General features: G+C 35.5%; 1 protein-coding gene and 2 long non-coding RNA genes across 4 annotated transcripts in view; 1 reads left to right on the top strand and 2 right to left on the bottom strand.

Moving 5' to 3' along the window:
• The window catches only part of LOC309495927, a 202,155-nt gene extending 195,327 nt beyond the window's left edge, over positions 1-6,828 (bottom strand). Inside the window, exon 1 of the long non-coding RNA XR_014204888.1 lies at positions 5,949-6,828. This is a non-coding gene — a long non-coding RNA (uncharacterized lncRNA). The remainder of the gene's footprint in view (positions 1-5,948) is intronic.
• The window catches only part of LOC309495921, a 385,613-nt gene that overhangs the window by 199,603 nt on the left and 171,450 nt on the right, over positions 1-14,560 (bottom strand). The window lies entirely within an intron of this gene.
• sgcz (sarcoglycan zeta) overlaps positions 1-14,560 on the top strand; it is a 328,983-nt gene that overhangs the window by 240,038 nt on the left and 74,385 nt on the right. For both annotated transcript variants that reach the window (XM_082165838.1, XM_082165839.1), the window contains exon 4: positions 6,835-6,922. In XM_082165838.1, the coding sequence (XP_082021964.1) occupies positions 6,835-6,922 (88 nt within the window). The remainder of the gene's footprint in view (positions 1-6,834; positions 6,923-14,560) is intronic.

Below are 14,560 nucleotides of genomic sequence, written 5' to 3'. Positions count from 1 at the left end.
TAGTGTCATGTCAATATCTCATTACATTACTGAGAAAAGACATGATTTTTATTTTATTCTTTGGCATTTGAAATGCCTCTCACTGATGCAATTTAAGTGAGTTTGTTAGACAGTACATTAAACTCAAAAGCCTGACATCTCACACCCACTCATGATGAGAGATTCCTCATTTAATTCCTCTTCTACTCCAGAAAGAGACAAGTGTAAGTGTTTGAACTTACTTCAAGTCTCTAGCATCATCTGTTTTGCCTCCCTATGTGCCATCAGCAATGCTTCCTGGTTTCTTATGTGCGCTGTCCGTGGTGCTGAATGCATATGTGTATTTTAACCAGAACAAAACAATCGAGAATTCACTTCTCAAAATGTGTTAAAATAAACAGAAAATACAACCTTAAAACTTGGCCTTAGCTAGATTTATCGGGATTTGGACACCCTTATATCAATCCAAACCTTTTTTTTTTTTTTATACCATTCAAAACTTTAGGGTCAATATTTATTTATTTATTTAGAAAAAAATTAATATTGATTTAGCAAAGATAAATACAATAGTTTAAATGTGACAGTAAATCATTTATAATGTTACAAGATTTCTATTTCAAATAAATGCTGTTTTGAACATTCTATTCATCAACGATTCCTAAAGAAATCTAGCACTGTTTCTACTAAATATTAAGCAGCACAACTGTTTTCAACATTGATAATTATAAGAAATAGGTCTCATTTGTTAAAATGAGTTTTTGTATTGACTAACATGAACTAACAATGAGCAATACATTTGTTACAGCATGTATTCATATTTGTGAATGTTAGTTAAGCAAATACAGTCGTTCATTGTTTGTTCATGTTAGTTCACAGTGCATTAACTAATGTTAACAAATACAATGTTTGATATAATAATGCATTATTAAATGTTAAAATTAACATAACTAAGATTAATAAATGCTGTAGATATTGTTCATTTTTAGTTCATGTCAACTAAAGTAGTTAACTAATGTTAACTAATGAAACCCTACATTTCTTGGTAACACTTTAAGGAGAAAATCAGCATTTCAGAATGAATTCTGAAGGATCATGTGACACTGAAGACTGCAGTAATGATACAGAAAATTCAACTTTGCCATCACAGGAATAAATTACATTTTAAATTGAATAGCCTAATATTTCACAACACCACTTTTTTTCTGTGTTTTTGATCAAATAAATGCATCCTCGTTGAGCACAATAGATGTCTTAAAAAAAAAAAAAAAAAAAAAAGGTAATTGACCCCAAACTTTTGAATGGTAGTGTACTTTCACATTATTTTTCCTGGTATTATAAATATGCAAAGAGCAAAACGAAGAACAAAGGACTTTCACTTTTCCCACTAGCCATTTCTACTCCCTAACATAGTTTTGCTTTTTAATTTATTTTTAGAGATTATAAAATATGAATATGAAAAACTATTATAATTGTATAACTATTGTTGTCACTTTTTATGCTGAAGTGTGAAGTTTGTATTTGTAGGAAAGGTCACAAAGTCTCATGGCAGCAAGAAAGTGCTCGTCCTTTAAAATCACTGAAGCTCTCAGTCAGTTCAGTGCAAACTCCTTGAGTGCTAAAACTCCTGTTTTAATCAATGAATCTGACTAAACTTCAAAATGAATCTTTTATTTACATTGTGTCTCTGCTTTGTTTGTTATAATGAGAGGATTTGTGCGTGTGTATGATTTTGTGATTAAAGATCAAACAGAATCCGTTCAATAGGAGACATCACAGGGGTCGCCACAGCAGAAGAAAAAGGGTGTCTAAATTTAGGATCTCAGCAGGTGTGTCATTAAACGAGAGGGAAAACAATGAAAGAGTGATAATGAAGAACAGGTGGACATCGGGGAGGAACACAGAATTATCATGCCTGAATGCTCTTTACACAAATTCTCTCTCCTCATTCTGTATCTTGCTCATTGTGCATCCTGCTTAGCATTGTGTAAAGACAGAAGGAGAAGAATGAGACAGTGAGCTGTGGACACAGATTTTGTATCTGTTTGATTGGAATGGAAATAAACATCAGATTAAAGGATAACACTCAAGACGAAGTGGCTTCTTTTCATGTAAATAGCCATAAGGTTATTTACATGTGTCAGCTCTGAGCCACCAGGTGACTGATTTCACAAGCCGTTCATGTTGGGTTTAGATAAAAGGAGTTGAATGGTGAGTGTTTGGAGGTCTTCGTCAAGGTTGAGCAATTAAAATTAAAATGCAAAGCTTTCTTTAATGGATTTGTCATGTGCTTAAAACTTCACAGCCCTTTCACTGTTTACTTTTGATTTGAATGTGCCCTTTTAGAAACCTTGTCTTCTGCATTGCTTATTTACCCATGATCAAAAAACAATCAAACTGTCCATCTCAGCTTCTGAACATGCATGCCACAGCTGGTGATAACACACAGCGCTGGGTGGGTGCTTCCGAGGTAATTAGAGAAGATAGTGTTTTACTCCATTAGATTGACATCATCTGGATTAAATTATACAGTTTGAGACAGCCAGTGGAGTTCCAAACTCCTTCTATTGTTCAAGCGATCAACTAAGTACTACTCATTATATTACAACACACTGTAAAAAAAAAAAATACATCCCCAAGTCAAAAATTTCTAGAGACTGGTTACATCAAAATTTTTCAATTAGTCTGACGTATTATTTCTCATTGAGCCAATGTTAACAGACTATTGCAACAAGAATTACACTTGGGCCAATTAAAAAAATTAGATGTTACCAGTCACTAGAAAATTTTGACTTGGGGAGGTTAGACATTGTTTACAGTGCAGTTGGTTTCTGTCACTGACATATAAGTGACTATAAGTACTGTGTATGTTTACATAACTTTTTTTTTTTGTGTGACCTTTTTGACATCATTTAAATCATCTCATATGTACAGTAAGTGTAGACACAATGTACGTAAATAAGCGATTCTTCATGCAGTTTAGCTTTTTTGATTATAAAGGGAGTTTTCACAAAAGTGCAGAACTCAGTGTGCTTTTTCAATGTTTTCTTAATTGAAGAATATTTGAAACCTACATACTTCTTGATGTATCATTTCATAATTTACTTATATATTTTCTGATTTTGATTGATATTAATTATATACAACAGTGTCATAAAAAAATAAACTAAATGTCTAAATTAAATTAATAAAAATTATTTTCATTTTATTTGTTTGACCCTGACAAAAAAAATAGTCAGGAATAAGCCATTACACAGATGTTTCTATAATATCAAAACCATTCTGTTGCTACATGTTTGTCATTACAAGTGAAGAAATTTGGCCACACACTAAACATACACACATAAGGGGGAACATTTTTTTTAGAGAAAGCGAAGAAATGGGGAACTTGCTCTTGTGGACCTTCACTGTACTTGTCGATATATTGATCTGGTGGCCTGGCAGGTCGATCAATGTCATAAGGGAGCGCTGTGCTTTGAAGCTAATCTAAGGGCTGAATTCTCATGCCCAGATTCTTAAGCTTTAAAAGAGATTGAGCCTCAGATCAGCTTATAAAGGTAACACACAAAAACACTCTAAATAATATACTGACATTATATATGATGGGGTGATTTCAGAATTGCATGACCGGGGTTAAGATGAATCATATATGCAGGGCACTACGACGTGTTCAGTGCTTTTGTTTGATTTACGCTACAGCAGAGGCTCTGTTATGGAAGAGGACGTGTAGGTCAGTAGGATCAAAGTTGCACAAAACAAAAAGACATTGAATCCACAGCATGCATGAACACACAAACACACACCCCTGCCAGCCAGAGTGCATTCATGCATGTGTATGCACACACACACACTCTCTGACAGTTCAGATATCACATACAGCATCACATTGAACACATTAACATCTGTCTATCATTCTTTATCTTCTGTATAATATTACCTTGTACACCCGTTTACAACTATTATAACATCCATTTGAGGTTGTCCGATCACAAGTACCCGTATTAAATACAGATGTAAATGTCAATCATCTCATATCTCAACTCATCGTCAACAGCTAGTTGTCTTAAGAGTTTTTCCCTGTGTACTTAAGACGACAGATGTTACGTTTTTTACCATCATAAATATTTTCACAACATTGCAGGAACGTTGTTATGATGATGTATAGCAGGTCCCCTGGTACAACATATGCCTGTCATCAAAATTATTTTGCCATCTTTCAAATTAAAATGATTACCAATAACATAAAACAGTAGTGAGTGTAGGCCTACTGACAATAGTGAGAGAAAAGAGAGATGAAATATGAGGCTCCAGTGTCATCTTTTTCTTCATGTTTCTGTATTCAAATTATGTCAATTCAGTATGATTGATGAAAACCGGCATTAGCAGGTGACATTTTATTTATTAATTTACTTATTCAGTTTTTTCAAGTCATTATCTCATTTCATTTCATTATTTACTTTCATTTCATTATTTCTTTTATTTTCTGCTTTACTAGCAATTAACCCTGTTTTAAAAAAACTGTATGCACATTTTGTATTCCCAAGTCCAGTTTTTATAAAACAGCCATAACTTAATATTTTTCAACTAAAACCATCTGATCAGTCAAAGTTTTAAATGTTACTGTATTTTACCATGTTAGTACTATTCGGTTGTTAAGTCGTGACGTAACCACTCTCCGATAATACTCTTTCCGGGTCCAAAGTCCAGGTCCTCTCTACCTACCTACCGCTTTCGCTAGTGTTTTGGTTATTATTGAGTGTTTTTACAATGCCGCAGTGCTGTGTCCCGTGTCCCGAGCTAACTCACTTCAACCTCGTAAATCTTCTTTTTCATTGATGCCTGGACTCTACCCTTAATTATGCCACCTGAGTGATGAGCTACACTAACCACTCTGTTGGTGTTAAAGGAATTTAAACCCTTTTTGACCGCCAAGGGTGCCTCACTAAGAAGGACGTGATCGTAAATAAATTTACAGGTTCCACCATTGTTATTTCTGGACGAGAGGAGCGCTTGGACCCGGAAAAGGCTAAACGTGACGTGTGACGTCAGACTTAACAATCGGATACTTTCCTCCTGCTGCAACGTGATCTCATGAGAATACGTGTGTATTTTTACGTAAAGTGTAGTTCTACCACACGCACATTTACTTAGCCTACGTTTTATACACAGAAACGTATGTAGAAAATATTTACGTATTGACAGCACAAAAACGTAAATTATTTACGTATGAACAACTCTACCGACGTACAAATTTGTACGTATTCCTATTTATGCATATTAAAATCGTGGCATTAATGTTTTGACTCTATTGCATTCAAATGTCTTATCAATTACGTTTTCAGTCGCATTTATTAAATGCAGTTTACTCAAGAAATAATAACATTTCGCTCTGTTCGTGCCTTCTGCTGCAAACTCGTTTCATAGGATTAGCTTAGCAGCTACATGTTAAACAAGACTACACTTTAAAACCTTAAAAATACCTTATTTAATCGTTTAACCATTTTTTTATATTTAGTTTATTTACAGTGAGACACTAAATGCGTTTTCTCCAATAGAACCATAATACACCAAAACATAAATTCACAAAAGACATCAATTTTTATTAGCTTGATATAATCCAAATCTTTAGAATCCATACGTTTGCAAGAAAGATATCCAAATTCAGCCCTTTATCCAGCAATCTTCATCTCCATTTCTCAGCAGCGACCGTAAATGTCAAATCCCGCGCTCGTGATGAATTCAAATTCAAAAATTGCGCCCTCAAGAAGCGTTACGACATGTTTTACGGCAGTGATATCAAACGCTCATTGGCTCTCGCCTGTTCGTCACAGATTGCGACATGCCGTGTTTCAGTCGGTGAACTACATTTGAAATGGAGAAGCGCGCGCGCCTTCACACAGAGCGAAGCCAGATTAACATTTTCATGGATTAATAATTTAAATTCTGCTCTGTACCTCATTCAAAACTATTACTGACAGAGAGGACTGCGACTGCAACACATCGTCATGTGAACGACTTTTGGTACCGGTCTTGACATTTTCGCAATAAATAAATTATTGTGATTACACGTCTGTTGTTCTTTATTCATAATTGTAGCCTATGTTAAGTTAGTTTTAAGAAATGGTTATGGGTAGGTTTAGGGGTAGGAGCATAGGAGTAGGATAAGCTGCTCAAAATATATTTTAATGCTATATTGTTAATAAAATTGCCATTTCCCTACACATATCTGTCCATTACGTTGTATCATTTTTATATTCTGTATAAAATGGGTATGTTTAGGTTTGGGAGTAGGGTTAAGGGATGTTACATTTATCTATAAAACGGTAAAAGGTATATTATACAGATATATTTATGATATGAAAGATTCGTAAATATTGAACGTTTTGTTGCTGTAAAATCGTAATAATGTTACGTTAAATTGTTGCAGATACGTCCATATCATACATTTCAGCATCTATCCAAACGTACAAAAAAGTACGTTTTCTATCTTTGAAAATTACGTATTAATACAATGAGACCAGGCTGTAACCTTTTAAGGCGGTTTGAAGAAAACCAAGTAGTGGAGAACACATTAAAAACGACTTATTTTTACAATGTTTGTAAAGTGTTTTATTTGTTTTACTTTTTCATATATCAGGTGTCAATGTTCTAGAATGTTCTTGCGTGCTTAGCCTGTACAACATCACTAACAGCAACCAAAATACAATGTTGTGAATGAGATGCAATGTTGCAAGATCAGTTTCGCTTTCCTGTTTCCTTTTCCTTGTTCTTGTTACTGACTTATTGCTTTATCTTGTGTAACTTTTTTAAATTATGCCGGATCATATAACCAGTTTCTTTCTTCACTGTGTGTTTCAGGACAGTCCTCTGGTCTTACAGTCAGACCGCAATGTGACAGTGAATGCACGGAATAACCTTGGCCAGCTGACAGGACAACTCACTGTGGGTGAGTGGCATTTTTAAGCTATTTCATGGACATGTTGCCAGAGTTCACAGATTCTCATTTCACAGTGGCCCGTTTCATTAATAGCTCATGTGCTTTTCATATTCTCTCTTTATTGTTTGAGCTACCACAATTTTTTAATGATTAGAACTCCTACTGCTTTGCCCTCCAAACCTTAATATGCAATTTGGCATATGCTCATTACATGAAAGAACAAATTTGAATAAGAAAAAGACATGACAATTTCATCACTGTCAGTAAGTTAACAGTAAACATAAAATATACATTATGATTGCTTTTACTTTATTACCTTGATGGCATTTTGGCATTTAATGACACTCCAAAGGGCTTTTGGGCCTGATTTTCTATTTATTTATTTGTAAAAAATTAATTATTGGACTGTATTAAATGCAGAGATTAAATTGGAAGAACTCTCAGATTTGGTGTTAGTTACTGTCCAGTGTCCACCCCAAATGAGGCTCTTTTGTTTTGTCAGGTTTCTTGCCTTTTGTTTGTTTCCTGGCATTTTCTTTCAGTTAATTAGTTCCTTGTATATTTAAGCCTTCTTATTTAACTTTTTTCTTTGTCGGTTCTTGTCAATTGGTGTGCATTTTTAATTAATAGTGTTTTATGTTTTCTGGGATTTTAGAGGGTTCCAAGCTATCGACTCTTGTATCTTGCCTGTGTTTTTTATTTATTTATTTATTTTTTATAAAGCAGTACTTAGATCCCATTAGACCCATTAGACCCAATTCTAGACTCTACGAGACCCAAAGTGTTATACCAACCTCCCAAAAGGTACAGTTACCTGTTTTGAAAGCCTTTTGTGATTGCACTATGTACATAATTTTTCCACATTGGTCCTGATTGATTAGTGGTAGTTTGGTATTAGTTTATCCAGTGGGCCACCAACTGAGGTCGAGCTTGCGTCTGAGAGAAGATGATGATGAGATATAGATCAGCGGCACTGAATCAGTTTGGTTTCAGTAAGATTTTAAGTAAGATTTTATTTAGCAAGGACACATTCAATTGATCAAAAGTGACAGTAAAGACATCTACGTATTACGTAAGAGTTTCCACAACTGTCTTCAACATTGACATTAAGGAAAAAAGTAACTTGAGCACCAAATCTGCATATTAGAATGATGTCTGAAGATTTGTGCGACACTGAAGAATAGCTGCTGAAAATTTTGCCATCAAATAAATAAAAATAGAAACCTGTTATTTCACAATGTTATCCTACTGTTTTTATTGTATTTTGGTCAAATAAATGCAGACTTGGTGGTGAACATTAAAAAATAATTTGTTTGAATGGTAGTTTACATGAACGATTTTGATTGACAAACAATTTCAGATTGTTCTGGTCCAGTTTGACCCGATTTTGTTTTTCATGTGCAAGGTACATCAGAGTAACTCATGCACATTTACACAGAACATTGCACCAATCCTGCAGACCTATGTTTTTTTTTTTTTGTAGAAGCTCAGTTTCACCATCACGTTTCAGAAGACAGCAGGTTGCATTCTGGGGCCGACTGCCTACTGGGCTCAGGACCTCCATCAATTACTGCTCTATCTCAATGCAGCCACGGGGGTTTCTGGAGCCCCTGTGTTTTCTGGTGTTTTCCAGTGAATCCTCTTTGCTTGTCTGGGATTTTTTTTCCCACTCCAGGGTATGCAAGGCAGAGTGTTTATGTTTGTGTGTGTGTATAAAAAGAGCTACCTGACTCAAACTAGCTGTAAGATCAGAGCAGAAGCAACCACCCCTAAAGCCAGCAGAAGTCTAGATGCTCTCCCTCACTTTCTGCTCATGGACTACAGCACATCACAGCTTTGCTGTGCAAAGGAAAACAGAGAAAAGAACAAACATGCATATTCCCCCTGTATTAGTAACAGGCAGCAAAGAAATACTGAAACTGTGGTGGATTTTCTCAGATTTTCCACTGGTCGTGACAGTTGGATATGGGTAAAGGAGCGGTCACACTACATTTTGCATTCCATTGACTTCCATTCTTACAGATGCTAGAGAACAAAAACGCAAGCTCGGATTTCGCTGCTTTTCAAAGTTCAAGTATGGTGAACCCTGACCTGCGATTATTCGAATCACTTGAACCAATAGAAGACGGAAATAACACAGTGTGAACTTTTTGCTGAATTAAAATAACACAATCTTTAAACATGCAGGATTACAGCATTACTGTAAAGTGGAGTAGAAATTGTGCATGCTCAAAGTCTAGTGTGACCATGGCTTTAGGGCTTCATGGTTTGGTAGGGTTGGGCAAAATTCAGAATTGAATAATTTTAGTTCATGAGTTGGAATTTGAATTAAATTGTCCACGTCTTATGTGAAGTTGAAAACAAATTTTAATTGCAATGAAAGGAAGTAGAATTGAATGAATTACAGTAAAGAGAAATTCAATAGGTAATGGCATTTTGGGAAATTAAGTGTTTTTCCACCATGGTTCATAATATTTACTTTATATAGGCTATATATATATATATATATATATATATATATATATATATATATATACACATTAATTGGATTTACTGATTCAAGTTAATTTAATTATTTAATTAATTATTAATTGTTTGTGTTTCTGTAATCACGCCACTCCCGGTTTCCCATTTAGCGTTCCTCATTCGTTCACTGGCGGGATGTAAAACACAACATTTACTGGTCTTTGCAGCTGGAACGTGCTGTATTAATGACCAGATATGCCTTTAGAAATTAAATAATCTGATTCTAAATATAGTATAGATCTGCTTTCCTAGCAAAAACACAACATGCCTTATATGGCTCGTATGGCCTGTTTTGTAAATCTCAGGCTATTAGTGTCCCATTGAGCTTTATTATGTACACAGCAGGACCATGAATTAACCAATGCAAATTAAAAAGTGATAAAAATCACCCATATATGTAATGTTTGGGAGCAAAAGTTGCCCTCATAGTGATTTTCTATTTCTATTAAGTCTCTTTATTATTTTAGTATATACTGTATAGTGCCTCTGCAGACAGCATAGTGAGAGTCATATAGCGCTCTCGCCAATGTGCCCTCTATATCCTCTCTTTGACATCACCCGCTCTGCAGAGCCGTTGCCTTCAGGCTCTTTCGACATTGTCTGAACATTTAGGGAATTTCATTGCAGGGATTAGCTCCCAAACAGGCAGCAAAGTTATACCGTATCACCTCTCTCTCTTGCACTCCTGTTTGTTTCCATTCTCTCCTTGTTCTCTCGTCCCTGAACCCACTCGCTGCAAGTACATTAATCTTCAAACAGAAATTGTATAGGGGTGCTGAGAGCCAGAGAGCTGGGCTGTCCTCTGATAGCTTGGCCCAAGAGTCCAGAGGTCTCTGTTTTTATAATATGGCCCATAAGTTCAGGTGATTGATGCACAGTTGCGTTGTGGTGAGCATGAAGCGGGAGCACTGCGATCATGACTTCATCCACTGTTCATAAGGGAGTCGCTTAAATATCTGAGAGCTGTAGTCCGTCATGGTCTTTGTGGCGTTAGGCCCAAGGTTCTCAACCCAGTCGAAGCCCAACTAGTCTTGCATTGCCAGACCTTCAGACTGACGGCAGAAGGTCTGGACTCCATTGCAGCTTTCCCAAGAGGACGTCTGACTGACATGTAAAGCAACCAATCACAGTTTGTTTTGTTCAGTGTCATGTTTAGGGATGTGAAAATGTAAGTCATTGTCCCCACAATTGTGCAAGTGTACTGCAACAATGGTGCTGTGAAATATACTTTTGAAAATCCAGTATTTAGTTGATCCTGATAAGTGCTCATCGTCACAATTGTAAACACGACAGCTTATAGGAACTGTATCTTATTAAGGGAATTATACTTGAGTCTATCTTCAACTTATGTCAGAGAGCTTGATTTTGATTAAAATTACCTTTTTTCTTTCCTCCTTTTTGTCATATGAAGCTCAGATTAAAGCTGTCTTGGAAACTTATTAATACTTTCATCACAATCTTTTTTGTTTAAATGACTTTTGACTATTGTATTACCCTTTTGCCAGACCCAGAGTTGGATGAAAATCCATTGTAAAAAATGAATTATTACATGTTTTACATCATTATTACATTACAGTGTATTGCATGTTACATTATTACATGATTTCTGAAGGATTGTGTGACACTGAAGACTGCAGTAATGATGCAAACATTTCAGCTTGCCATCACAGAAATTAGATTTTAATATTTATTAAAATAGAAAACAGTTGTTTTAAATTGCTATATATATATATATATATATATATATATATATATATATATATAATAAAATAAATACAGCCCTGGTGAGCATAATACACTTCAAAAACAACATTTCTTACCGACCGCAAACTTTTGAACACTAGAGTATTTACATACACAGCATTTGAATACTCCCACACAAGTTAGTAATTATTTATTCAATTGCTCCATTTTTGCACCCTTACCTTTTGAAAAAGGGTGCCGCCACAGTGTCAGCTGTTGTACCCTTTTTGTGAATTGTGTCTGGAGAATTTTGGAACCCCTCCACACACAATCCCAACCCCTCACCCCCTACCCCCCAAAAATGATCTGGTACTTTTGGCTAACCTTTTAGAATATCCTTACCTTGTGACCCTCAATTGTGTTTCTGGAAAATGGTGGTGTGAAGTAATGCTCTTCATGACCTTCTTGCAGCAACGTATTGCCTTGCTAAATTATTGTGCGGCAGGATTTAGTTGGAGGAGTTGATGGGCTGTGTGCTGGAAGTGAGCTGGTGATGAAATGCAGTATCAAGCTTGTGCTGTCAGATCTTGTTTTCATTCTCTCTCTCCATCCCTCCATCCTTCTCCGCTAACCTGAGGCATCCCGCTGTTTGCCACGAGGTCCCTGCACAGATGATTGAAATTGGGGGACAGGGAAATAATCCGTGCACGGGCTGTTCTCACGCTCGACTCCAGCTGTGTGCTCGTTTCTCCTCTGAGCACCTCCTCCAGAGGCCAAACAACTGAGAGGACATTGAGGGAACACAGCATCTGCTTTTTGTCTTATTGACTTTTCATTTTTAGAAGTGTAGAGTGCATAATGAATGGCTTCTCCGCTTTGAGAGAGTGGGAGATGATTTCATTAGCACTGGGTGACAGAGAGGACATGAGCTAGAGATGCTCTGGGGGGGGCGGACAAGGACAACAGGAAGACACGTGTGACGTTGGGGACTCAGGTGTGGGACAGGGGCACTGCCAGTATCCAAAACGTTGTCGGTTAGCATTTCCATTAATTTTAAAAGCAATTCGCTGTCTTGATAAATTCAGCCCACCCATGAAATTGATTTTCCATTGGCTGAAATAATGTACTCTTCTATTTAGTGTCTCATTACTTGATGACATTATGTATGTCATCTGAACTGTTATTATGACCATTCATGTACTGTCAATTATGCTTTATATAATATACAACAAAACTCACTGATACCCTGCTAAATTTATGGTAAACAACCAGCAAAAATTATTATTTTTTTCATTATAGGATGGCATTGGTGCTTTCATATTTTATACTTATATAATTAAACTACCAAAACTTTAAAATATATATTTTTTTTTTTTGCTCTTAAGGTGGATGATACAAATACAGTTGGTAAAAGTTTATCGTAAGTGGCCTGTCCATAAAACATGAAATAATGCAATAAACATTAACTAAACAATATAAAATCACCAGGCCTATATAGTAAGATAACTTACAGTTAACCAATTAACAGGTCTGTAGCATTTTTAGTTAGCTATTTTTTAATTTATTTTTTCTGTAAAATTGACAAGCATTTTTACAACCAACATACATCCTAAAGTGTTTTTGTGGGATTTTTAATAACCAGGCAGCTTAGCACACTGCTAGCCAGTTCATGTTCATTTAGGTATTGTTATAAATACATTCAAATGCTCAATTATACATTTTTATAAGTATTATGCGTTCGATTATGCATTAAAAATGGCTACTCCATTGCCGTTCTATGCAGACTGAATTCAACAGCCTGACTAAATTGTTCATGCAAGCATACCATCAAGGGCTAAGAAGATCAAGCTAACCAGCCAAATATGGACCATTGGTTTGCTAAATTGCTATTTATTACTTCACATGACATTAACAGGGGCATTTGCACTAACAGCGATTTGCTTGGTGAATTTCCGGCTGTTCAAGGGCAAAATCTATTCTAGATGAAGTTTTGTATACAGTATGGATTTAAATTTCAGTCAGTCAAGAAGAGTTCAACATAATATTATTTCAAAAGTTTTTATTCCATTGCATCCACTGCAGGGCATAAGAGAACCAATTTAAATGGAGATCTACCTGGAAGTTTCAAAACAGACGCCTCAAAGGGCTTCAATCATCAATTATAAGTTTCGCGGCACCAAAAATCTGGTGATTTGAGTGATCAGTTCCAAGTAATTAATCACGATAAGAATACATTGGCAAAGTGTGCATGCATGTAGAGGAACGTTTATAAATTTAATGTGCTGTTTTATGTTGTGTAATTTAGCAATAATAAATTGCTAGTTTTAAATGAATATCATCATTTGCAATGCCACATTGCCGCTTAGAGGTAGTGAGCTTAAACCCTCCATGGAGACAGTGAGCGAGAGAGAGGGAGAGAGAGTACCTAAAGGACATACAGTATGGAGATTAATGCGTACAAATACACGCATCAGTCTTCAGGGCTGTGTTGGCTGATTATGACAACAGCTTTGATTATTTGTCTCTTTACACTGTTCACAAACCACACCCAGACACATGTACACACACCCACTGATTAATACAGGTGCTCAAAATGCACCTATTTCTCCTTTTATTGATGAGGGTTATCCGGTTCAGATAAATAATTTATCTTACCAACTTTTTTTTCTTCTTCTCTGGTTTGCTTTTATTTTGTGCTGTGCACCAGTTCTCTGCAAGCTCTTGAAACCTTCAAAAGATTAAAGGTTTTGTTTTTTTTGTTAAGAGCCCCTATGTTTTTTTTGCATCAGCTGGGATTGTTTATATGGTCAAAGTAATTCAGATCAGAACCTCCATGTTTAATATTAACTGTATTTTGGACATATTTTCTTTTCACCCTCATCCAAGTCCAGCTATACTGTCAATTGCTATAACTGGAATGATAATGAAGCAGCCCATGATTTAAAGCCCACTATTATTTGGCTGTACAGGATATTGTAAAACAGGGGTCTTCAAACTTATTTTATGCCATGGACCCCCAAATATGATGATTCATTTTGTGAAGGGACTCCCTAAAATATAAAAGGTAGCTTTATATTTCCATGTAGAAACACTTAATTTATACTGGAACTGTGGAAACATTTCTCTATAATATATATATATATATATATATATATATATATATTTTTTTTTTTATTAGATTATATTATATTAGCCTATATTATATTATAATTTTTTTATTTTTTATATATATGGTTTTACTGTAAACTTTTCCATCCTATGCCACAAAAGGCCATGACTGGTCACTCAAGACCTTTCAAGGCTTTCTTAAAGTATTTTTTCAACTGACAAATTTAGCAAATGCCAGTTGTTGTTGTTTTTTTAATGCAACAAACATCTTTTCATTTTAACACCATCTGATTTTCCATAGCAAGGTCATATATTCTTGCCATTTTACTC

Source organism: Leuciscus leuciscus (genome assembly GCF_965113295.1).
Source record: "Leuciscus leuciscus genome assembly, chromosome: 3".
Taxonomy (NCBI): domain Eukaryota; kingdom Metazoa; phylum Chordata; class Actinopteri; order Cypriniformes; family Leuciscidae; genus Leuciscus; species Leuciscus leuciscus.
The sequence above is the reverse complement of the archived record's forward strand: the minus strand, read 5'-3'. Positions and strand labels throughout refer to the sequence as shown.